Raw genomic sequence first — 25,874 nt, 5'->3', positions numbered from 1 at the left:
GACAAATTTATTCTAGTTTTTTGCAGATGTAACTAGTAAGAGAGATAAAGGGGAACCTGCTGTTGTAGTATACTTGGATTTCCAAATGGCATTTGATAAGATGCTGCACACAAACAAAATAAAGATTCATGGAGTTAGAGGTAATAGAGAACGAGTTAATGGGCAGAAGGAAAGATTAGGATAAATAGCGCATTTTCAAGTTGGCATGCTGTAAATAACCTCATCTATTTATCATCTAAGTTAAAGACTTCGACAAAGAGACCGAGAGTCATGTACCTACGTTTGCTGATGATACAAAGCTAGGTGGAAATTTAAGCTGGGAGAAGGACAGAAGCTTAAGTGACAGGCAACAAGATGGCAGGCAGGGTATAATGTGGGGAAATGTTAAGTTATTCACTTTTGTTTTAAGAATGAAAAAGCAGAATCTTTTATCAAAAAACCTGTAAATGTTGATGTTCAGAGAGTTGTGAGTGTTACTTGTACCAGGAATACAAAGTTAGCATGCAGACACAGCAAGTAATTGGGAAGGCAAATGGCAAGTTGGCCTCTATTGCAAGGGGATTGGAATACAGGAATAAGGCAGTCTTAATTTCTATTATTGTATAGGGCTTTGAAGAAAATACCTGGAATACTGTGTGCAGTTTTGGTCTCCATAACCGAGGAAGGATATACTTGTATTGGAGGTGGTACAGCAAAGGTTCACTAGATTGGTTTCAGGATGAGAGGATTGTCCTATTATGAGATGCTGAGTAAATTGAGTCTACATTCTCTGGAGAGGCAATCTCAGAAACAGTCAAGATTCTGAAGTGGTTGGACAGGGTTCACACAGAAATTGTTTCTCCTGGCTGGCACCATTTCAGGACAAGGGGCCGATCATTTAGGACTGAGATGAGATTTTTTTCACTCAAAGGGTTGCGAACCTTTGTTATTCTCAACCCATGAGTGTTATGGATGCTCCATTGTTGAATATGTTCAAAGCTGAGAAAAATAGAAACACTTTTTTGTCATTTAGACAATCAAGGGATATGGGGAATGGCTGGGAAAGTGAAGTTGAATTTCAGCCATGATTACATTGAATAGTGGAGCAGTTAATGGGGACAAATAATTGATTCCTGCTCCTGTTTTCTTGGTTCTTGGTACCTCCCAGCTGTGACAGAGATTGACAATAATCACAGAATATAATCATTGAATATTTACACAGAGAATGAGGTCATTTGACCCATTATTCCCATGCTAGCTCACTGCAAGAGCCACTCAGTTAGTCTCATTTTGCCTCCCTTTCCCCCGTAACCTTGTAAGTATTTCTTCAAATGTTTACCCAATTCCCTTTTGAAAGCCAGGATTGAACCTGCCTCCATCAAACTCTCAGGCACATGTGCAGTCATAGTCATTACAGCACAGAAGGAGGCCATTTGGCCCATCATGGCCATGCTGGCTTGTTGTAGAGCAATTCAACCATTCCCACTCCTTCTGTTCTACCCCCAGTCTCCCTGCAGGTTTATTTCCCTCAAGTCCCCATCCAACTTCTTTTTGATCTTATTTATCATCTCTGCTTCCACCAATCTTGTTGGCAGTGAGATCCAGGTCAGTAGCACTCACATTGTAAAAAAAAAGGTTCTTCCTCACATTCCCCCTGTATCTCTTGCCAAAAACCTTCAATCTGTGTCCCCTAGTTTCTGCACTGTCACCTAATGGGAACAGTTTTTCTTTTTCACCTTTTATTGACCTGTCATCATCTTGTCCACCTCTATCAAATCTCCACTCAATCTCCTTTACTCCAAAGAGAACAACCCCAGCTTCTCCAATCTCACCTTGTAGCCAAAATCCCCCATCCCTGGTAAATGTCCTCTCAAGGACCCTCACATCCTTCCTAAAGTGTGGTGACCAGAACTGGATTCAATATGCTAGTTATAGCCTAACCAGAGCTTTATACAGGTTCAGCATAACTTCCCTGCTTTTGTACTCAATAACTCCAGTTATGAAGCCCAAGATCCCATATACTTTGCTAACCACTCTCCCAATAAGTCCTGCCTGCTTCAAAGATCAATGAGCTCCCAGTTCCCTCTGTCCCACACACACTTTAGAACTGTGCTGTTAAGTATATATTGCCTCTCCCTATCACTTCTGCCAAAATACTTCTCTGTATTAAATTATGTCTGCCATTTGCTGCTCATTCTGCTAGCTTATCTATGTCTTGTCGCAGTTGATTTGTATCATCCTCACTGTTAGCCACTTCTCTAGATTTGGTATCATCGGCAAATTTTGATACTTTACACTGTATTCCAATATCCAAGTAATTCATTTATATTAAAAAAAGCAGAAGTCCTAGCACTGAACCTTGGGAAACACTCACTATCTACCATCCTCCAGTCCGAAAAATAACCATTTACCATCATTCACTGTTTTCTGTCCTTAAGACAATTTTTTTACCCAAGTTGACGCTGACCCTCCTATTCCACAAGCCTCAGTTTTATTAACCAGCTTCTTATGTGGTATTTTGTTAAACGCTTTCTTAAACTGATGTTAAATTTCCTTTCTTGAATAAGGGTGTCATATTTGCCACACTCCAATCCTCAGGCATCACCCTCATATCTTAGGAAGATTGAAAGATTATGGCAAGCCCTTCTGTTATCTGCATTCCTACTTCCTTTAGCTACCTGGATGCAAGCCTGGACAAGGTGACTTATCCACTTTAAGCATAGCCAGCCTCTCCAGTACATTCTGCCTATCGGTTTTCACCCCATCCATTGCCTCTACCATCTCTGCTTCTACCAATGTTGTATCAGCATCCTCTCCCTTAGTAAACACCGATACAATGAACTCATGAACCGTAGTGGCTTAAGAAAGTGGCTCTCCACCACCTTCTCAAGGGCAATTAGGGATGGGCGTTAAATTCTGGCCTAGCCAGTGACATCCACATCCCTTGAAAGAATTAAAAAACACATTAAGTATTCTTCCTCTAAGCATATATCACCCTCTTTATGCCTAATAGGACTCACTCTGCCTCTTACTATTCCCCTACTCTACTATTTATACCCAGTAGATGATCTTTTTTTGTTCTCGTTTATGTTGACTTGTTATTTTGTTCTCATAGTCTCACTTCTCAAATCAATGTCACGAAGATGGCAGTTATGTCTCAGCAACAGGCACACCCTCTGAAGTGCCACACATAACCGTAGATGGCACCAGTCTCAAGGTTGTAGAAACATTCTCATACCTTGGCAGTGTGCTGTCTGGGGATGCCACAATTGATGAAGATATCAGCGCACACATCCAGAAAGTAATTTCTGCCTATGGCCTACTCATATCTGGAAGTAGCAAGGCATTAAACCAAAGACTAAAATTAAACTCGACTAGACTATTGTCTTTATCACCCTGCTGTATGACCCAGAATCCTGAGTCTGCTCTGGGTGTCACATCAAAGCTTTGGAACAGTTCCACCAGAGATACCTGAGGCCCATCATGAGAATTCGATGGTAGAACAAAATCACAAGACAGAGCGTGCTGGACTCAACAGCATGGAGACCACTCTCCGGAAATTCTACTTGGGTGGGCTGGCCATGTCCTCCACAAGAGTGATGACAAAATTCCCAAGCAGATCTTCTATGGGGATCTGACTCTGGGTAAATAATGTCAAGGGTAAATGTTACAAAAACACCTAAAGTACTTTACAAACTCCTGCATTGCAGACCATCCCTCTTGGGAAAACACTATTGCTGCCCAGCCACTGTGGAGGTATTTACTGATATTTGCTCAGTATGCTTCAAGGATCATCTCTGCTAAACTTGCAAAGGAAAGCAAGAATTTCCCTAAGCAACGGCAACATTGCTAACATGAGCTGCCAATCCTCTGGATGTCCATGCTGATCTTACACTGGACACTTCAGTCATGAAAGAACCTGGAGAATACAATGAGGCCATTTACAGTTTGGACATACTTAAATAACGAGGAGTCTCCCATTCCTCTAAACCTATTGTACTTGACCTGGTTCTTGCTTGATGAATCCACCCAACATGCATCATACACTCCTTTTTTAGGTTCATCACATTCTCCATATCCCTCGTCACCCAAGCAGCACTGGCTTTTGTTCCTTACCTTTCTCGCTTTTTGTAATTCACTGAAAGAAACTCCTCCTTAAAGATTGCCCACTGTTTCTTTACAGTTTTTCCTGTCAGTCTTTGGTTCCATTTTACCCTGTCTAGATCCCCTCTCGTCCAATTGAAGTTAACCCTCTTCCAATTTAGATGTTCTTCATTAGACTGTTCCTTGCTCTTCTCTATTACTACTCTGAACTTTGTGAAGGAATGTTCCCCCCACAGACACTTGGGGTGGAAATGTCCCCTCCTATCAGCGGCAGTGCGTGTGGCAGCCAGGGTGGGGGACAATACATCAGGAGCAGGAAAATTGATTTCCCAATGGCGGGAACTTGTGGTCCTGGCGGTAATGGCAGGTTGCTATTCCTGCCAGAGGCTGTCGGGGAACTGTTTCGCATCTCATAGTCAGGATTCAAATGAGCACCGAACTGGAATTACCACCACCCCCTCCACACCCACACAACAATCCTGCCAGCAGAATTTCATGCTGGTCAAGAACACATCTGGATATCACATACACAAGTCAGGACTTAACTGGATGGATGCCTGGAGCAGCAGGTGGAGCCTCACAATTTCGGAGCAGGAGCTGCAGGTTGAACCTCGACCAACTGGATCACCCAGCAGCAGGTGTACGGCTGCAGCAGGTAATGGTGCCCGACAGGGACCCTTTGTTGTGGGGGGCGGGGGTGGAAGAGGATGGGGAGGACAGAGGTGGGGTGAAATTGAATGCCAAAAGTTGGGTGGGGAAGATGGCTGTCTCGTGGGGGTCTTGGATGGGTGCAGTGGGGGAATGGAGCGGGAGCAAAGGAAGGGCAGTGGGGAAGATGGGGGGGCAGGTTGCAGGGGGTAGAATGGGACTGTGCGGGGGGAGGGGGAATGTGAGGTGGGAGATGATTGGGACTGTGCGGGGGAGGGGAATGTGGGTTGGGGGATGAATGGGACTGAGGGGGCTGGGGGTTACAGGGGTTAGAATGGGGTTGTGTGTAGGGGGCGTATGTGAGTGAACAAGGAGAATACAAGTGAGGGAGTGGGTTTGGGGTACCCCCCATCTGTGGTATCAATTGAAGAATCCTGGGGGGAAAATGAGGGAATTGCTGGTATGATGGAATAGTGACTCTTAAAGGGGCAATGGTATGCTACAGGGTGGGAGGGTGAGGATTCTGCGATGACAGGTGAAGGGGCAGTTAGGGTTGTTGGAAGGGAATCTTTCAGGTGGGAAGGAGAAGGGGGACATTTCAACAGTGACTGGGGTGGGCCTGTTGGGGAGGGAGGGGCGTGGACATTCACTGTAACAGGCCAGGGGTGGTCCAAGGGTGACCATTGGGAGTTTGACCATGATACCGAGGGGGACCAATGGTGGCTGGGGGGACAGGGTGTGGGTAACGGTGGAGGGTAAAAAGTATTTCAGTGAGCTTGAAGGGCACACGTGCACACGCGAGCACACAGATGCATACACATGTCATGGCTCCAGTCCAGATGTGGAAATGCTGGATGGAGGAGGGTCATTGAGTGGGCGGAGCTGCTCAGCTGGACAACTAAAAGGCAACCCCAACACATCACTCTAACTCAGCAAAGGCGATTCTATCGATAAAGCTATGAGGGTAAAGGAGCAGCGTGCATGGGAGGCTTCTTGCACACGCTTGCAGGGCCCAATGTAAAGATCGATGCCTCCCTGAGGACACAGAATTCCGGAGGGGACATCGAGCCAGGCAGGGCTCTCACCTTGAATATAGGGGCTGCACACAGGCATTAAGTGAACAGACTCAAAAGGCAGCAGAGCTCTTTCAGTGTAACTGTACATATATTAACAATCAGCAACACTCGTGCACCCCTGCCACCACTGTCAGGTCAATATCTCTTTATCTTACATTTCCTGCCACTGCGTCTGGGTTCTCCCCTGACACCCGCAGCAGGGCTGGAGGCAGCCTGACCCCACTATGCCCTGTTGTCTTTTATGATATGGTGAGGGTCAGGTTCACCCTGTGCAGTCCCAGAGGCTGGGGCTGCTGTGTTCCCAGACAAAGGGCAATCAGAATGGCCAGGTACCCTCATAAAGTCCTCAGTGGAGGCCCCAGGGGTGTCCCCCTAATGCACCTCCTTCCTTTGGGTGCCCAAGGTCCCATCCCTGACTTCTTGAGGGAAAGGAGCACCTGCAGGGAAGTCGAGGTGCCTGTCTCCCTCTTGCATAGCCACCGTAAAAGCTCGCTCATGGCTAAAACAGTGGAGTGCAGGTCTGGCCCGTTGTCTCCATGGCGTCTGCCACCCTCCTCGTGAAGGCCTCGAAGCACCCACAGGTCAGCACCACTTCATCAGAGAGCAGCAGGATAGACTCCCTCGTCTCATGTACCACTCTGTTGAGGGCCTCCAACAGCTCTGCAGGATGATGCTGCATCTCCAACTTTTTACCTAGGATTGCTCCCAGAAGCTTATCATCAGACTCAGACTTAGCTGAAGCCTCTTCCTCAGCAGTCCTCTGAGTGCTGGTGACCTTGGCTGTCCCTGCTTCCTCTTGCTGTGTCTGTGAGGTGACCACCAGAGTGTGAGATCCTGCCTGAACTAGATTGAATACCCACCAAGGTGTGTGTCTCTGGGCTGGTGGAAGGTGCAGGTGACTGCAGCGATGGCTCCACAGGTGCAACATCTTTGTTGTGCTCATCAACCCCCTTCTTCTGTGGCTGGAGCTGGTGCTGGATTTGGGTTTGGGGTCAGGCCTCACCCTCTTCTTGCTGGCACCTGTAATTGAGAGAGGAGAGACTGAGTGACTGTATGGGCTGCCCCCAATATGGCATCGAGCCTGGCCCTGAGTTCCTGCGCAAAAAGAGTGATCATGATTCAGTACTGGCTGGGGGCCTTGCTGTCTGCACGTGAATGGTCTGAAACCTCCCTTGCCAGCTCGGCAGCACACTCTTCGATTGGTGTGAGGTGCCGGAGGGCAGCCATGCCCCTCCTGCCCACTCTCTCTCACACTTGTTGTATGTTAACTTGTCCTATGCAAGGAAAGAAGATGGTTTGAGAGAAAATGGGATGCAGGTGGCGTTTGCATGATGCCAGTGTACACCAACTGGTTACTGTGTGCTATGTGAAAGATGCACTGCAGCTAGTCCACAAGTGACCTTCAGAACAGTGATATCAAGCAGATAAGGCTGACAGAGGCATGGCAGCAGCAGCGGATGCAGGTACCCTCTACACCAACCCGCTCCCAACACAATATCAGCTCTCTGTGCGGCAGGGTCAGAGCCATAGTCGTCTCTCTACCTTCAGACGACATGGATTACAGTGGGGCTATGAGGCATCACCACATCACATGCTTTTATGCATGGGCAGCACAGATGATGGCCTTACGACCGAGGCACATGTTCCAGTTCCCACTGCGTGAGATGAGTATGTGGAGTAGAGGTTTCACTTACTTTTGCGGTAGGTCATTCCCTGAGGTCATTCTTCCTTTTCCTGCACTGCATGACTGTCCTCTGGCACTCACCACCCTGACGACTGCATCCCGTGCAGAGTTGGTAAGACAGGTGGCCTCCTCCTTCCACTCCTGGGGTAGAGGACGAATCTCCTATCCTCCACTGCATTCAGCAGTACTTGCAGTGAAGCATCGCTGAATCTGTGTGCCAGTCCTTCTTGGATTGTGCATTCCATGTCCTGGTCCATTATTAAGAGTGTGATAAAGCAGTATTTGTCTGGGTGCCTTTGAAAAATGGTGCCCGGATATGATGGCACCCTGCCTGCCCTGCCGCGAACAATATCGGGAAACCCCCGGCTGCATAATTACTGAGCCCAGCATTGCCCGATTCGGTGCAATTTCCCACTGGGCTCTGTGGTGGGCAATAGTCTCACTGGCCGGTCCTGCCACAGGATGTAGCACCTAAGTAGAAAATCCCAGAGATCAAATCTCCCCCCAGTCTCCTTCGTTCCACAGAGAACAACCCCAGCTTCTTTGGTCTAACCTTGTAGCTAAAATCCCTCATCCCTGGAATTACTCTGGCAAATCACCTCTGCACCCTCTCAAGTGTAGTGACCAGAACATGATGCAATACTCTAGTTGTGGCCTTTACAGTTGTGACCCAAGTCTAGGCCATTAAAGGCAGTGATCTGAGTATCGCCCCGCGAGAACCCCACTGTGTAACTTCCTCCCCTCCAGAAAACACTTCACTATTACCCTCAGTTTCAGTGATGCCACTGTCCCTTTAATTTCATGGACTTCAACTTTGAACTCATGGCTTGGGGACGAAGGAGGCAGTTTGGAGCGTGTGGATTGCAAACATCTCTGCAGTTGGACAATCCATTTCCTGTCTTTGAGTCGTGTCCCTCCACTCCACCACCTCCCCTCCTGGAACTGGGCCAAGGCTGGAAGCAGTGGCTGTGGAATTACTTTCTGACCCCGAGGAGGAAGGTGGGAGCTTCATTTCATCTGGCCCTCTCTCTCCCCCTGCTCCCCCCCACCAACTCCCTTTTTCCCTCCCTCCCTCCTAGTCCAGGCCAGCATGGCTCTCCCTCCTCATAGGGACATAGGAACAGGAGTAGGCCATTCAACCCATCCAACCTGTTCCCCGTTCAATCCAATCATGGCTGACCATCCACTTCAATGCCTTTCCCCCAGACTATCCCCATATCCCTTTATGTCATTGGTACTTAGAAATCTGTCAATCTTTGATTCAAACATACTTGATATCTGAGCTTCCACTGCCCTCTGGGTAGAGAATTCCAAAGATTCACAATCCTCTGAGTAAAGAAATTTCTCCTCATTTCGGTCCTAAGTGGCTTCCCCCTTATTTTGAAATTGTGTCCCCTGGTTCTAGACTCCCAACCAGGGGAAACATCTTACTTGCATCTACCCTGTCTAATCCTTTAAGTATTGTGTAGGTTTCAATGAGATCACCTCTCATTCTTCGAAACTATAGAGACTACAAGACCAGTTTCTCCAATCTCTCGCATAAAACAGGCCTGTTATCCCCAGAACAAGTCTGGTGAAACTTCGTTGCACTCCCTCTATGTCAGTAATATCCTCTCTGAAGTAAGGGGACCAAACTGCACACAGCACTCCAGGTGCGGTTTAACCAAGCTTCTATATAATTGAAGCAAGACTTCACTACTCCTGTGCTCAAATTCTGTTATGATAAAGGCGAACATTCCATTAGCCTTCCAAATTGCCTGCTGCACCTGCATGTTAGCCTTCAGTGACTTATGGACAAGGACACCCAGGTCCCTTTGTACATCTATACTTTCTAACCTCTTACCATTTAAGAAATACTCTGCACATCTTTTCCTTCTACCAAAGTGGATAATCTCACATTTATCCACATTATATTCCATTTGCCATGTCTTGCCCACTCATTGAGTCTGTCCAAATCCTCCTGTAGCCACTTTTCATCTTCCTCACAACACACAATACCGTCTAGCTTTGTATCATCCTCAAACTTGGAATTATTTACATTTTGTCCCCACGTCCAAATCATTGATTATATATTATGAACAGCTGGGGCCCGAGTACTGATCCTTGCATTACACCACTTTTAGTACACAGCCTGCCAATGTGAGAATGACCCGTTTATTCCTACTCTCTGTTTTCTGCCTGTTAGCCAATCCTTAATCCATGCCAGTATATTAACCTCCTATCCCATGTCCTTTTATTTTGCAAATCAACCTCCTGTGGGGAACTTTATCAAAAGTCTTCTGAAAATCCAAGAACAAAATATTCATTGACTCTTCTTTATCAATCTTGGCAGTAACATCCTCAAAAAACTCCAACAAGTTAATCAAACATGATTTCCCAATCACAAATCCATGCTGACTATGCCCAGTCAGATCATGATTATCCAAGTACCCATTTATCACATCCTTAGTAATAGATTCTAGCATTTTTCCAACTCCTGATGTAAAGCTAACAGGTCTGTCGTTCCCTGTTTTCTCTCTCACTCCCTTCTTAAATAGTGGGGTGACATGTGGTTCCTTCCAATCTTCAGGAACCATTACAGAATCTATAGAATTTTATAAAATGATCACCAATATATCCACGATCTCTATTGCAATCTCTTTCAACACTCTGGGATGTAGAATATCAGGTCTGGGGACTTATCAACTTTCAGTCCCATTAATTTCTCCAGTACAACCTTCTTACTTACACTAATTACTCCTCATTCTCCCTAATCTCTTGGAGCTCTTAATCTGGGAGATTCCTGCATCTTCTTCAGTGAAGACAGACACAAAGTATTCATTTAGCTTCTCTGCCATTTCTCTATTCTTCATTATAAATTCTCCTGACTCTGCCTGTAATGGACCCACAACTGTCTTAGCCAAACATTTCCTTTTTACATACCTATGGAAGCTTTTACAATCAATTTTTATGTTTTTTTGCTAGATTGCATTCATATTCTATTCTCCCTTTCTTTACCAGTTTCTTGGTCTTCCTTTGCTGTATTCTAAAAAACTCCCAATCCTCAGGTTTATTAGTATTTCTAGCAACTTTATAGGCTTTTTCTTCTAACCTTAGACAATCCTTAACTTCCTTTGTTAGCCACATTGACCGACTTTCCTTTTCGTGCTTTTATGCCTTGAAGGACTGTATAGTTGTTGTAAACTATGTAATAATTCTTTAATGGCTATCCATTGCCCATGTACCGTCATACCTTTTAATGTATTTTCCCAATCCACCTCAGCCAATTTGCCCCTCATAACATCATAATTTCCTTTGTTCAAATTTAGCACCCTGGCTTCAGGATGAATTACCTTACTTTCAAACAGAATGTAAAATTCCATCATATTATGGTCACTCATCCCTAAAGGTTCTTTTACAACAAGATTATTTATTAGACTTTTTCTCATTACATAATACTAGATCTAAAATTGTCTGTTCTCTAATTGGTCCCTCAACATACTGCACCAGAAAATCATCCCTAACATACTCCAGAAACTCGTCTTCCACAGCATTAGTGCTCATTAGTCTTAGCCAGTCTATATGCAGATTGAAGTCATCCATCATTACTGTATTACCCATGCTACATGCTTCTCTAATCTCTTGATTAATACCATGCCCCACACTGCTTGGTGGCCTATAAACAACTCCTACCAATGTCTGCTGCCCCTTGCTGTTTCTCAGCTCCGCTCACACAGATTCCACATTTTGTTCTTCCTATCTGAGATCATCCCTTACTAAAGCACTGATCCAATCCCTTATTATCAGTGCAACAACACCTCCTTTTCCTTTTTGCCTGTCCTTCCTAAATGTTGAATAAATAATACATTCCCAGACTTGGTCACCCTGCAGCCACATTTCCGTAATGGCAATTAGATCATACCCATTTATCTCTATTTGTGCCTTTAGATCATCTACCTTGTTGCGAATGCTGCGTGCATTCAGGTAGAGCACCCTTAACTTTGTCTTTTTGACATTATTCCAGATTCTAAGCCTAATTGGTGATCATCTTTGTTTCACCTGCCTTCTAATTTTGTTTGCTACTTTTCTACTTCCTGTTACCAGCTTTACTTCCTTCCAATTTGAGCTACCATTCAGGTTCCCATCCCTGACAAATGACAGGCCAGTTTAAAACCTCCCCAAAGCACTAGCAAATTTCCCTGCAAGGATATTAGTCCTGGATTTGTTAAGGTGCAACTTGTCCATATTGTACAGGTCCCACCTTCCCCAGAACCTGTCCCAATGCCTCAGAAATCTGATGCCCTCCCTCCTACACCAATTCTCCAGCCACGTGTTCAATCAATCAATCCTCTTATTCCTGTGCTCATTAGTACTTGGCACTGGGAGTAATCCTGAGATAACTGCTTTTGAGGTCCTGCTTTTTAATTTCCTTCCTAACTCCCTAAAATCTACTTTCAGTACCTCATCCCTCTTCCTACCTATATCATTGGTATCAATGTGGACCACAACCTGTGGCTGCTCACCCTCCCCCAGAAGGATGTCCTGCAGCTGCTCTGTGACATCCTTGGCCCTGGCACCAGGGAGACAATACACCATCCTGGAGTCACGTTTACTGTCACAGAAACATGTTTCTGATCCCCTGACTATCACACCCCCTATTACTATTGCTTTTCCACTCTTCTCCCTCCTATCCTGTGCAGCTGAGCCATCCGTGATGGCACAGACTTTGCTCTTTCTGCACCGCCCTGAGGAAGCATCACCCTCAGCATTCTCCAAAATGGAAAACTCACTAGCAAGCAAGATAGACTCAGGGGACTCCTGCACTATCTGCCTGGCTCTCTTAGGCTGTCTGGTGTTCACCCATTCCCTCTCTGCCAGTACACTCCTAACCTGCAGCTTGACCTCTTCCCTAAATGTGCTATCTACATGGTTCTCAGCCATGCGGATGCACCGCAGTGACACCAGCTGCTGCTCAAGTTCCAAAACCCAGAGCTCAAGCTTCTGCAATCATGACATTTCCTGCAGATTGTTTGTCTCGGACACATGGTGCATTGATGACTTCCCACATATTGCAGAATGTACATTTCACTTGGCCAAGCTGACCTGCCATACTGTAACTTTAAGAACTATTTATTACAATTAGAATGAGTAGAATAAATTACCAGTTACTCACCAACCAGCTTCTTCTCCTGTACCAAACTAAGAGCCAAATATAGGACGCTGAAAAAGTTAGATAAAGAAAGTAGCACTCCGCTCACCAAACTCCCACTTTACACTCAGTGCATATGAAACAGAACTCAGTGCAGACCATACAGCTCTGAGGAAGGCATCTTTTTATGGTCCCTGAAAAACAACTGATTCAAGCTTCTGAAAACCACTTTAAGCTAGCTACCTAATTAACTGGCTGCAGCTACTCTCAGAGAGCTTGTATACCCCTGTTTTAAGACTAGAATAAACTTAACTCTCAACTTAAGGAGTGATTTTTAGTTAATTGCTAAACTGAAAGAAAAACAAAAAAGCTAGACTTTAGTTAGAAGTTAACCCTAACTCACCAGCTCCCAGTGCAGACCAAACAGCCCTTCTCCTTCCTTTCCTACCTCCTTCTCTCCCTCACTCTCTCTCACTCTCTCCCTCTCCCCCACCTTCTCCTGCTCTCTCCCCATTCCCCAATAACACTCTTTTACTCCCTCTTTCTCCCTCCTGCCCCACCTCTCTCCCCCTCCCTCTTCTAGCCTCTCTCAGTCTCTTTCCATCCCCCCTTCTTTCCCATCCTCTATCCCTTTCTCCCCACTCCTGCCCTGCCCTTCTCTCCCTCCCTTACACTCACTCTCCTACCCCCTCTCTCTCCCTGTCCTGCTCCGATGACTCTCCTTCCCTCCTTCCCTGCCTCCATCTCTCTCTCTCTCTCTCCTCCCTCCCTTTCCCTCTCTCTCTCCTCCCTCTATTTCCCTCTCTCTCTGGCAGTTCCATGAGGAGGGGTTTATGTCTCTCTCTCTCTTGCTCTCTGACTCTTCCTCTTGCCCTGGTCCTCTCTTTCCCTCCATCCTTCACCCTTCCTCTCCTCCTCTCTCTCTCTCTCTCTATCTCTCTCACCATCTCCTGCCCTGCCCCTCTTCCTCCCTTTCCTCTCTCTTGCTCTCTCTCTCTCTCATTCTGTCTCTCTCTCTCTCTCTCTCTCTCATTCTGTCTTTCTCTCTCTCTCTTTGATTGACAGTGCGATGGAGAGGCATTTATCTCTGTCTCCCTCTCTGTCTCTGACTCTCTCTCTCTCTTTTCCTCCTGCCCTGGCCCTCTCCCTTTCATCCCCTCCCCCATTCTATCCATCTCTCCTCTCTCTCCCTCCCAGCCCAGCCCTGGCTCTGTGTGTTAGTCTGCCTCTCTCCCTCCCCACCTCATTCTGCATTGCTATTTTCCAGGAGTGTACACGCTGATCGCCACTGGGGCCCTGATGATGCTGGTGGGGTTTCTTGGATGTTGTGGAGCGGTGCACGAATCTCAGTGTTTACTTGGAGCAGTAAGTATTGCTAGACTCAGGAGTCCATGTTCAGCATGTGTCTCGGGTCAGGTCTCAAAATGTGCCAGGGATCAGGGGTCACGGGTTGGTGTGTCATTGGTGCCAGGTGAATTTGCATCTGGGGCCGGGGTCAGTATGTATCAGAGGTCAGTATTTGCCTTGGTCAGAGGTTGGTGTGTGTATGGGGTCAGTGTGCATCCAGAATCAAGGGTCTGTGTATGTTGGGTTCAGGGCTGGTTTTGTGACTTGGATCAGGAGTCAGTGTGCATCTGGGGTCAGGGGTCTGTGTGTATATGGGGTCAAGGGTGGTTGTGAATCTGGGGTCCATGGGTTGCTCTGCTCCTGGGACCTGGAATCAGTGTGTTTTTAGGGTTCAGCTGGTTTGTGTTGGGCATCGGGGTCTAGTGCATCATTGGGAACAGGTGGGGTTTGCATCTGAGGTCATAGTTGGACTGTGTCTGGAATCAGATTGATGTGCACTAGGATCAGGGGTTGTGTGTGTCAGGTTCAGTGGCTGGTGTTTGTCTGGGGTTAAGGGTCAGTATGCACCTGACTTCAGGGGTCATTGTGAGTCTGAAATCAGTGTGAATCAAGAGTATGAAGTATGGGGTTGATGTGTGTCCGGGTTCAGGTTTCATTTTGACTCTGGGACCAGGGGTCAGGAGCAGGTGTGAATCTGGGATCACATGTCCATGTATATCCAGTCCCTGCTGTTAGGTTGGGTCTCTGGGATCAGGGGTTGTATTGTGATATGATGCCCATATACCTTTAAGGGGGTGTCTCTTAAACTACTGTCAATCACTACCACATTGACAGGATATGATGTAGTAATCCCATGACCTGTAAGCAGCAGGATAGAGATCAGATGTACTATACTTCACGTCCTAGAAAATCTCTTTGTATATAGCCTTATCTTCAAATAAAGATTTTGTTTCACCAATCCTTGTATATGATTGGTACATTTACGTTGGATAAAAGAAGAACATAACATGGTGGCAGGGTGGAGGTGGGGGGATTCGGGGTGTCAGTGTGGGTGATGGGGGATGTCAGTTGTATAGTTACCCAGGAGTTTCATTAGGATTTTTCTGCCTCACATTTATTGGGTAACTATCCAGGGAAATAGCATGGAACTGTCTGAGTCTCCCGCTCTAACTCTGAATTGGAAAGTTTGTCAGAGGATCCTGGGGAATTGTCCATTGGAAGTTCAAACTTCCAGGGCAATTCCCATGGAGTCAGTGCATCAGGACTTCTGCGGAGTTCTAATGTTCATCTTGGGTGGGCATGCCTGGCCTTTGACCCGCGGACTGGAATGTCTGGGCCCATGTCCTTTAGGCAACAGCCGACAGAGACTATTGATCAATCCATTCGGAGACAAGGGGCGTGATTGTGACTTCACCGCAGCTGAACTAGCCGACAGAATAATCGAGTTGAGATAGCACCTATCCCAATGGAAGTGTTCCTGAAGGCCTGCTTCGACCAACCTAAAGGTTACACTCTACTACTAAGTGGATGCAAGTATAAAGCCATTTATATGGGTAGTCAGAGTCCACAGAGCATGTGTAATCCGTCTACCATTGGCACAATAGCCAATGCAAACAAATCTAGTGAGCGATGCGGGCAGCCTGGCCTCTAATGCAGAAAGCAAATGGCAGAAGAAATAGTTCAACTTCATGAAGAGTCATAACCAGAGGCCAGACAGCTACAACATTCTAAATGACCAAGAACGCATACCAAACATCGTCAAAAAAGATCAATGAATTCCCAAGCTACACAGTTAGGTGATGAAGATAACCAGAATGTTGATACACAAAATGAGCAGACATTCAGCACGGTGAACATCAAAGAATGTATTGGCACAGTGGTACCAACAGAAGCCTTTGCCACTATCCAGGTTATGCCCACGGATGCAGCTTCAGCATAACTTATATACAACACTGGATACCGGTGCAGGTGTAAACATCCTTCCACATTGCACACTGAAGTGTATGTACCCACTGAAGTGGCAAGTGATGATTTGACCAACCACTGCCAAACTCACTGCGTACAATGGCTTGGAGATTCTAGCTCTGGGATCCATTGCATTCAGGTATCACTACAAAATCTCACCTTGGTCACCCCAGATATTTTTGTCATGGACTCCATGGGTTCAGTGCTTGCAGGCTTACTGGCATGCAGGGATCTAACCCAAGTTACTATCCACAGCATCCATAACTCAATGGTGAAGTCAATAGGACATGCTGATCACTTCAGTAACTGACCTAACATCCCTATACGCGGGCAACTTTGATAGGATTGAAAGTTTCAAGGGTTATGGGTTATTGCATCAACATGCAGATGCTACTCTGCCAGTCGACCCGTTGCGAGAGTGTAGCATTCACATCCAGAACAAGATGAAAGCTGAACTGGATAAGACAGAGAGAGATGGCAGAGTCCGAAATGTCCAGTACCACACAGATTAGTGCGACTCCATCACAAGTGTCATTAAGAAAAATTGCTCCATTGGCATTTTTTGGACCCAAGCATCTGAATGTGCCTTTAAAACAATTCTCTCTCAAAATTCCCACACTTGAGAAGCTGAACTCCAAATTCTTCTCTAAGCTCGACACTAAGCTGCATGTAAAAGAGGTCTTGTGTTTGACAGTCAGAAATGCAACATCAATGCAACACCGATCAACTTTTTCTGTTCCATCTATTTCATCACAGGCATCCATCCTGACACTGGCAAATGAGAAGATGTCAGGCTACCGATTGATACATCTGGAGAAGACATCCCAGCAGCTAACAACATTCTGCACTCCTTTTGAGAGATACTATTTCCAAAAGTTACCATTTGCACTTTCCGTAGGCCAGGATATTTTCCAACAACATAAGGACAGGATGCATGTGAGATCCCATGATGCATCAGCATAGCTGACGACATCACCATTGTTGGCACACCAAAACAGGAGATCGATTAAGACTTGCACCTTCTGATGGAAGCTGCATATAGAGGAGGTTCTGTGTTTGACAGTCAGAAATGCAACATCAACGCAACACTGATCAACTTTTTCTGATCCATCTATTTCATCACAGGCATCCATCCTGACACTGACAAATGAGAAGGTGCCCGTGCAATACCTATTCTGCAAGACACAAATGATCTACAATGTTGCTTCAATGTGTTTAATTTTCTTTCCCCCATATACCTAACCTTGCCCAGAAAGCCTCATCTCTTCATGAACTTCTGAAGAAAGAACATCTTTCATTTGGCAGGAGGATCCCCAACACGTTTTTAATTACCTCAAAAAGTCGTTAACTGAAGGATCATCAATCCTTCAGTTTTCTAACCTGACTGAGGAGACTGTGCGTCAGATTGATGCATCCTGAAAAGGATTTGGAGCATGTCTTCTCCAGAGAGAGAAGCTTATTTTTTTTGCCTCTAAGATTTTATCCACTGCCCAAGCTAATTATTCAAATATAGAACACCAAGCCTCGGCACTGCCATTCGACAGCCGACCGTTTCAGGCTTATTTATTTGGAAAAAAGTTAATTGTGGAAACTTGAAATGACCCAGCATAAACCCCTAACGTGTGCACGACCAAGGTTATAGACCCTGCTGGTCAAAATACAAGGCTACATTGTAATGCATGCTACAAGCTGGGTAATTCCATGGTCACATCCAATACTCTAAGCTGTTTACCTAATCCATCAAAAAAAGCAGACGTCTCCCTAGATCTGCAAGTAGATCTCGAGGACATTGAAATAGCAGACATAACACGTTGTGAAATAGCACATTGACCTTATGCAAGCTGGCCAATCTCCATGCCAAGCCCTGCAGCAGGAAAATGTCTAATGATCCCGCACTACAGCAACTGTGGCAGACAGTGACTGGCCAGTGACCAGAGTTCTTCCAGGATGCTCCGGAGGTTGGAAGAACATTTTGGCTCCATCAAGATGAATTCGGAATATCTCAAGGAATCATCTTTAAGGAAAAGCAAGTCATCATCCCAGGGTCTATGTGACCTCATATCCTCCAATAGTTGCATCAAGCTGGGAATTGATTGAACCAGGAGATCGGCCAGAGAGTCAGTATATTGGCCAGGAATCCACCAAGACATTGAAAGGCCTTGAGGGATTGTGAGGCATGTCAAACCTTCATGCCTAGCAAGCAGAAATCACCACTATTGCCTCACAAGATACCCAAACATCCATGGACCAGACTTGCAACTGACCTCTCCAGCATCCATGGAGATGATTTTTTGATTGTAATAACTACTTCTCCGGATTTCCCATTATCCATCCATTAAATGTGTGTTGGGGTGAGTGTGCGTCCAAGATATGAGGTCAAGGGTCAGTGTGTTTTTGGGTTCAGCACTCATTTTGCATCTGGGGTGAGGGGTTGGAGTGCATCTGGACATTGGTCACATCTGGGACCAGAAGTCGATGTTTTTTTGCAGTTAGGGTTGGCTTCTGTTTGGGAGTCAGAGGTCAATGTGTGTCCTGTGTAAAGGGTTGTGTCTGGAGTCAGGGGTTGGTGTGTATCTGGGGACTGTGGTGTGCTTCTGGGGTCAGGTATCAGGGCCTTGTGTCAAGAGTAAAGACTCCTCATGTGTCTTAGGGCAAAGGTCAGTTTGTGTTTGGTGTCAAGGTCATTGTGTGTCTGGGGTTAGAGGTTAGCCTGCCCCAGCAGTCAAATACTATGGTCCACTGCTAACACTGCTGACTTTCTCTCTCCAGTTCTTCGTGTGTCTACTGGTGATTTTTGCAGCTGAGATCACGGCTGGGGTCTGGGGCTTTTTGAACAAGCATGAGGTAATGTATTATACCTGCCCATCATGAAAAACCAGAACAGACATGGAACAGACACAGGACAGAAACATCCAACTTTAAACTCACTACTTTCACTCTTTTCATTCTCAGCTTATGAACATTTGTCACATTTACTCTAGACAGTCTCTGTCTCATCACAATGAAATCACCCCTACCTATATCTAGAATCTTAATCTTAACAGACCATGAACTCTCTTCTCCATCCCCACCCCTTTCTCATCCCCCTTTTTATCTTATTCATTTTTATTTTTCAATTTTTACTTATTTATTGTTCCCCCACTTATTTTCATCATTATTACTTTTAAAATTTATTTCCATTTTATTCATTGTTTTATCCCCAGCTTTTAGCCTTTTCAATCTTTTTTCCCTCCCCCAACCCCATCCCTACTAGGGCCATCTGTCACTTTCCAAAGTGCCTATCCTGGTCCGGCCATTATCACATTCTGCTTTCCACTCAATGTCATCGTTAGCACCTCCTTTATTCAGTTACACCACTATTAACAACCCTTCAACCTTTTGTTTATGACATCTTTCACAATCTCTCTTTTGCCGGACCTCTGTCCAGTTTCACCTGTTCCAACCCCCTTAAACAGTATATATTACACCACATTTCTATTTCCCTTTAGCTCTGAAGAAGTCATACAGACTCGAAACGTTAACTCTGTCTTTCCCTCCACAGACGCTGTCAGACCTCCTGAATTTTTCCAGCATTTTTTGTTTTTGTTCTAGAATCATAATAGCTGTTTTGTGTTCCTCCCTTTCAAAAGCAACATTAAATTCTCATGTTATAATCACTGTTAGATACATTTTCAGGCACCATAAGTCTGCTAACTAAATCTGGCTCATTATTCATTCCAAACTTTAATGTGACTTGTCCCCTTGTTGGCTCTAAGACATAATGTTACAGAAAACTATCCAGGACAAACTAGAAATTCACTACCTTTCTGACATAGCTTATCTCAATCTATATGAAAATTAAAATCCCCCATTTAATTAACTGTCTTTACTACATGCTTGTCTAATCTCTGCATTTGTATAATCTACCACTTCCCAGTTCCTGCCAGGACCTATGCATAACTCCCACTACTGGATTAAACCCTTTCCTATTTCTTAGTTCTGTCCATAAAAATCCACTGCCCACTTACTTCTTGTTATACCTTCTCTTATCATTGAAGTAATTTCGTCCTTAATGACTAAGACCCCTTGTCCTTCCCTGACATTTTCCCTATCTTTCGTATGGACCTATTAACCTGGTATATTTAGTTCTGAGTTCTAACCATCTTGCAGCTATGCATCAGCAACAGCTACCATGGCATGCCCTCCAAATTGAATTTACTCCTACATTCATTCAATTTGTTCCTTTTTCTTTATTCTTTCACGGGATGTGGGCTTCGCTGGCTGGGACAGCATTTATTGCCCATCCCTTGTTGCCCTTGAGAAGGGGGTGGTGAACTGCCTTCTTGAACATGTGATGTAGATACACCCACGATGCTGTTAGGAAGGGAGTTCCAGGATTTTGACCCAGCGACAGTGAAGGAACGGCGATATATTTCCAAGTCAGGATGATGAGTGACTTGGAGGAGAACTTCCAAGTGGTGGTGTTCCCATCTATCTGCTGCCCTTGTCCTTGTAGATGGTAGTGGTCGTGGGTTTGGAAGGTGCTGTCTAAGGAGAATTCCTGCAGTGCATCTTGTAGATGGTACACACTGCTGCTACTGCGCATCGATGGTGGAGGGAGTGAATGTTTGTGGATGGGGCGCCGATCAAGCGGGCTGTTTTGTTCTGGATGGTGTCAAGCTTCTTCAGTGTTTTTGGAACCGCTCAGGCAAGTGGGAAATATTCCATCACACTCCTGACTTGTGCCTTGTAGATGGTGGACAGGCTTTGGGGAGTTAGGAGGTGAGTTACTCACCGCAGGATTTGTAGCCACTGACCTGCTCTTGTAGCCACAATATTGATATGACTAGTCCAGTTCAGTTTCTGGTCAATGGTAACCCCCAGGATGCTGAGAGTGGGGGATTCAGTGATGGTAATGTCATTGAATGCCAAGGGGCGATGGTTAGATTCTCCCTTGTTGTAGGTGGTCAGTGCCTGACAGTTGTGTGGTGTGAATGTTACTTGCCACTTGTCAGCCCAAGCCTGAACATTGTCCACGTCTTGCTGCATATGGACATGAACTGCTTCAGTATCTGAGGACTCGTGACTCGTGAATGGTGCTGAACATTGTGCAATCATCAGCGAACATCCCCATTTCTGACCTTATGATGGAAGGAAGGTCTTTGATGAAGCAGCTGAAGATGGTTGGGCCTAGGACACTACCTTGACGAATTCCTGCAGTGATGTCCTGGAGCTGAGATGACTGACCTCCAACAACAACAACCATCTTCCTTTGTGCTGGGTATGATTCCAACCAGCGGAGAGTTTTCCCCCTGATTCCCATTGACTCCAGTTTTGCTAGGGCTCCTTGATGCCACACTCATTCAAATGTTGCCTTGATGTCAAGGGCAGGCACTCACTTCACCTTGGGAGTTCAGCTCTTTTTTCCATGTTTGAACCAAGACTGTAACGAGGTCAGGAGCTGAGTGGCCCTGGCAGAACCCAAACTGAGTGTCAGTGACCAGTGATCGAATTAGCTGAAGACTGGCATCTGTGATGCTGAGTTGACAACGCTTTCCATTACCTTACTGTTGATCAAGTGTTGACTAATGGGGTAATTGGCCTGTGTTGGATTTGTCCTGCTTTTTGTGCACAGGACATACCTAGGCAGTGTTGTAGCTCTACTGGAACAGCTTGGCTGGGGGCATGGCAAGTTCTGGAGCACAAGTCTTCAGTGCTATTGCCAGCCCGTAGCCTTTGCATGTTCCAGCGCCTTCAGCTATTTATTGGTGTTACATGGAGTGAATTGAATTGGCTGGCATCTGTGTTGTTGGGGACCTCTGGAGAAGGCCGAGGTGGATCATCCACTCAGCACTTCTGGCTGAAGGTAGTTACAACTGATTCAGCCTTATCTTCTGTGCTGGATTCCCCCATCATTGAAGACGGAGATATTTGTGTTGCCTCCTCCTCTAGTTAGTTTATTTATTCACCATCATTCACGACTGGATGTGGCAGGACTGCAGAGCTTAGATCTGATCCGTTGGTTGTGGGATCGCTTAGCCCTGTCTACCACTTGCTGCTTATGCTGTTTGGCACGCAAGTAGTCCTTTGTTATAGCTTCACCAGGCTGACACCTCATTGTTAGGTGCTGCTCCTGGCATACCCTCCTGCACTCTTCATTTAACCAGAGTTGATTCCCTGGCCCAGTGGTAAACGTAGAGGGGGATATACTGGGTTGTGAGGTGACAGATCGTGTTCAAGTACAATTCTGCCACTGCTGATGGCCCACAGTGCCTCATGGATGCCCAGTCTTGAGTTGCTAGATCCGTTCAAAATCTATCCCATTTAGCACGGTGGTAGTGCCACACAACACGGTGGAGGGTATCCTCAAAGTGAAGGCGAGACTTCGTCTCCAGAATACTACATGCACAGATGCATCTGTGGTGGGCAGCTTGGTGAGGATCAGGTCAAGTATGTTTTTCCCTCTTGTTGGTTCCCTCACCATCTGCTGCAGACCTATTCTAGCAGCTATGTCTTTTAGGACTTGGCCAGCTCTGTCAGTAGTGGTGCTACCGAACCACTCTTTGTGATGTACATTGAAGTTCCCCACTCAGAGTACATTCTGTGCCCTGGCCACCCTCAGAACTTCCTCCAAGTGATTTTCAACATGGAGGATTTCTGATTCATCAGCTGAGGGAGAGCAGTATGTGGTAATCAGCAGGAGGTTTCCTTGCCCATGTTTGACCTGACGCCATGAGACTTCATGGGGTCCAGAGACAATGTTGAGGGTGCCCAGGGCAACTCCCTCCCAACTGTATACCATTGTATTTAGGCTGCAAACCCTAACCTGTACTTCAGCTCTAAGGTCTTACTCACACATTTCCTATTTCTCTTTCTTGGTTGAATGAGTTCAGTTTCAGTTACCCCTTTACCCCTAGTGCATGAAACACTCTACTTTCTCCATTTTGGTTTTGAACCATTATTTATTTCACCTTTTCCACCTGAGCCCTGATCCCCACTCACTAAGGTCCTTGTGACCACCCTATTTATCCTTACCATGAGGACCTAGATCTTAGCCCAGTTCAGGTGAAGCCCATCCCAACAGGCCAGTTGCTTTCTGCCCCTGTAGTAGTGCCAGTGTCCCCACGGAATGGAATCCCTCTTCCCTGCCCCACTCCTTCAGTCATGTCCTCATTTCCTTTGTCTGTTTATCCTGTGCCAATTTTCACTTCCCAGCTCAATGAATCATTGAAATTTGCAGCATGGAATGAGGCCGTTCAGCCCATTGTGCCCATACCAGCTGAAAAGGAGCCATTCAGCCTAATGCCACTTTCTGTTCTTGGTCCATAGCGCTGTAGGTTAGGGCACTTCACCTCCTCACGCTTTTCAAAATTTATTTTGGATGTCCCTGGCTGGCCCGGCATTTGTTGCCCATCCCTAATTGCCCTTGAGAAGGTGGTTTTGAGCTGCCTTCTTGAACCGCTGCAGTCCATGTGGTGTAGGTACACCCACAGTGCTTTTAGGGAGGGAGTTCCAGGATTTTGACCCAGCAACAGTGAAGGAATGGCCCTCCCTGTCTCGGTCTCCAGTGCCCCTCCCTGTCTCCATCTCCAATGTCCCGCCCTGTCTCCATCTTTTTCCCAACCCTCTCTGTTACTCATTGTTTTCTGCACCTCATGCTCCTACTTGTGTCTCAATCATTTCTTCCAATCTCACCCTGTCCATATCTCTCCCCCTTCTGCTTGCTTGTTCTATTTCCCTGTCTCTCCCACTGTCCCTTTCCTATCTCTCTTGCCCCTGCTTTTTTACACCCTTCCTGTCTCAATCTCTTTTTCTGGTTCCACATTTATGTCTCCCTCGCTTTTTGCCTCTCGATCCCCACTTCTTGCTATCCCTTCTCTTCATTCCTCTCTCTCTCTTCTACCTTTCTGTAGCTTCCTCTCCCTTGTCCTATGTCTTCCTCTCTCCCTTGCTCTATCCCTCTCTCTCTCACTCATTACCCAACCATCTCTCCCCTCCAGCATATTTGTGGCTCGTCCAGTATAATGGATTTGTTTTTTTTTCTGTTTGCCTGATAGATTCTCCAAGAGATGAACGTTTATTACAGTAAGTCCCTGCACACTTATCGAATAACTGGAGCTGGGAACAGGACACTGCATGCCATTCACAATGTGGTGAGTAGACACCTCACAGTCACCCTCGATTTTGACAGTGCACTGAGTGTATCGCTTACTCACTCAACCATCCAAATATTTGTTGTGTGTGAGTGAACACCTGACATACCCACCCACCTTGCCAAATCCTGACTGGATTGTCTGTCTACAGCTGATCTCAGAGCAGCCACAGCATAGTGAGTACTTCCATTATACCCTCAGCACCCAGTCTTGCACACCTTACACACAACCAACCCACAAATATTCCCATCCTTTTGGCCAAAGAGGGAAAACAGACACTGTGAGCAGGACTTTCCCATGGGATTCAGGAGTCCCAATGTTTGGATCAAATGAGAACCCAACCACCTGCTTGCCAGAAGTGAGACTAGTTCAGCAATATTTGGGTCAGCCTCCGAATTGGCCATCTCAACAATTGCTCCAGTAGTCAGCATGATGGGTAGGTCATGAGGACTCGAAACGTCAACTTTTTTATTCTCTGCCGATGCTGCCAGACCAGCTGAGTTTTTCCAGGTAATTCTGTTTTTGTGATGGATTGGCTTCCCATTCTGGAGGCCCAATCAGAGGAGTCTCAGCCTGGGAGCCTCGGCAATCCCAGGCTGGAAACTGCAAGGGTTCCGCAACATGGAGACTCCGTTGTTGGCTCACACAGCAGTGTAGAAATGAAGAAGATTGAAGCCAGCATGTACGTAATGGTGGGAAGAGAGACCCCTCCACTGGACTGCCATTGGTCGAGATTGTGCCCTTTTCTTCCCATGGCCCTGTCAATGGGGGATTGCGGCTCCGGCTCCGAGAAGGTGTGAGTCTGCTGCAGAGAAACTGCCTCCAATAGATAGCAGTCTCAGCACATGGTGGATGGTAACTTCACCTGTGACAGAATGCCAGGGAGGCTGCAAAATCATCTCGAATCAAATTTTATTCACCTTCATTTGCTGTCCGCCTCCGTGGATCCCTTGAGAAGGTGGTGGTGAGCTGTCTTCTTGAACCACTGCAGTCCATGTGGTGTAGGTACCCACAGTGTTGTTAGGGAGGGAGTTCCAGGATTTTGACCCAGCGACAGTGAAGGAACAGTGATATATTTCCAAGTCAGGATAGTGAGTGACTTGTAGGGAACTTCCAGGTGGTGGTGTTCCCATCTATCTGCTGCCCTTGTCCTTCTAGATGGTAGTGGTCACAGGTTTGGAAGGTGCAGTTGAAGGAGCCTTGGTGAATTCCTGCAGAGTATCTTGTAGATCTAAGGATTCCAAACTGGGGGTTACAAACCCAATGGGGTTACAAAGGGCATATTCACAGTTGCCCCTCTGAGGCAACAGTGGTGACTATGGAGAGGAGACGGCCGAGCCTGGAGGCTCTGGCTGGACAGCCCTGGATCAATACTGCCCAATGGCAGGGCTGGGTGGTGAGCACAAAGCACCTGTAACGTCAGAAACTGCTTTTCACAGGGTGTCCAAGCAGGCCGGAGATAATTGTGTGCTGACTTAGGTAGTGCAGTCAGAGGCTGGCGAGTTGAACTGTCACTGAGAGGGTGCAGGAAAAGCAGCAAGTCAGGAGGCTCATCCAGAAACATGAGTGGCTGCTTCAAACCGCAATGTTTCTGCACCCCTTTACTTAAAACTGTATTCTTTCTGCTCCCCCACCTCACTTCAAACTGCACTGTTTCTGCTCCTCTACTTCAAACTGCACTGTTTCTTCTCCCCTCCTTGAAAATGCATGGTTTCCCCTCCTCCTACTTCAAAATGCATGGTTTCCCCTCCTCCTACTTCAAAATGCATGGTTTCTCCTCCTCCTACTTCAAAATGCATGGTTTCTCCTCC

The 25,874-nt window shown here is 46.2% G+C and overlaps 1 protein-coding gene across 1 annotated transcript in view; it reads left to right on the top strand.

Moving 5' to 3' along the window:
- The window catches only part of LOC121282428 (CD9 antigen-like), a 105,124-nt gene extending 80,261 nt beyond the window's left edge, over positions 1-24,863 (top strand). The window contains exons 3-6 of the mRNA XM_041196141.1: positions 13,887-13,984; positions 18,701-18,775; positions 23,968-24,063; positions 24,615-24,863. Of these exons, the coding sequence (XP_041052075.1) occupies positions 13,887-13,984; positions 18,701-18,775; positions 23,968-24,063; positions 24,615-24,863 (518 nt within the window). The remainder of the gene's footprint in view (positions 1-13,886; positions 13,985-18,700; positions 18,776-23,967; positions 24,064-24,614) is intronic.
- Positions 24,864-25,874: the final 1,011 nt, after the last annotated feature.

The sequence above is a fragment of the Carcharodon carcharias genome, chromosome 9 (genome assembly GCF_017639515.1).
Source record: "Carcharodon carcharias isolate sCarCar2 chromosome 9, sCarCar2.pri, whole genome shotgun sequence".
NCBI classification, from domain to species: domain Eukaryota; kingdom Metazoa; phylum Chordata; class Chondrichthyes; order Lamniformes; family Lamnidae; genus Carcharodon; species Carcharodon carcharias.
This window is presented reverse-complemented; position numbering and strand designations above follow the sequence as displayed.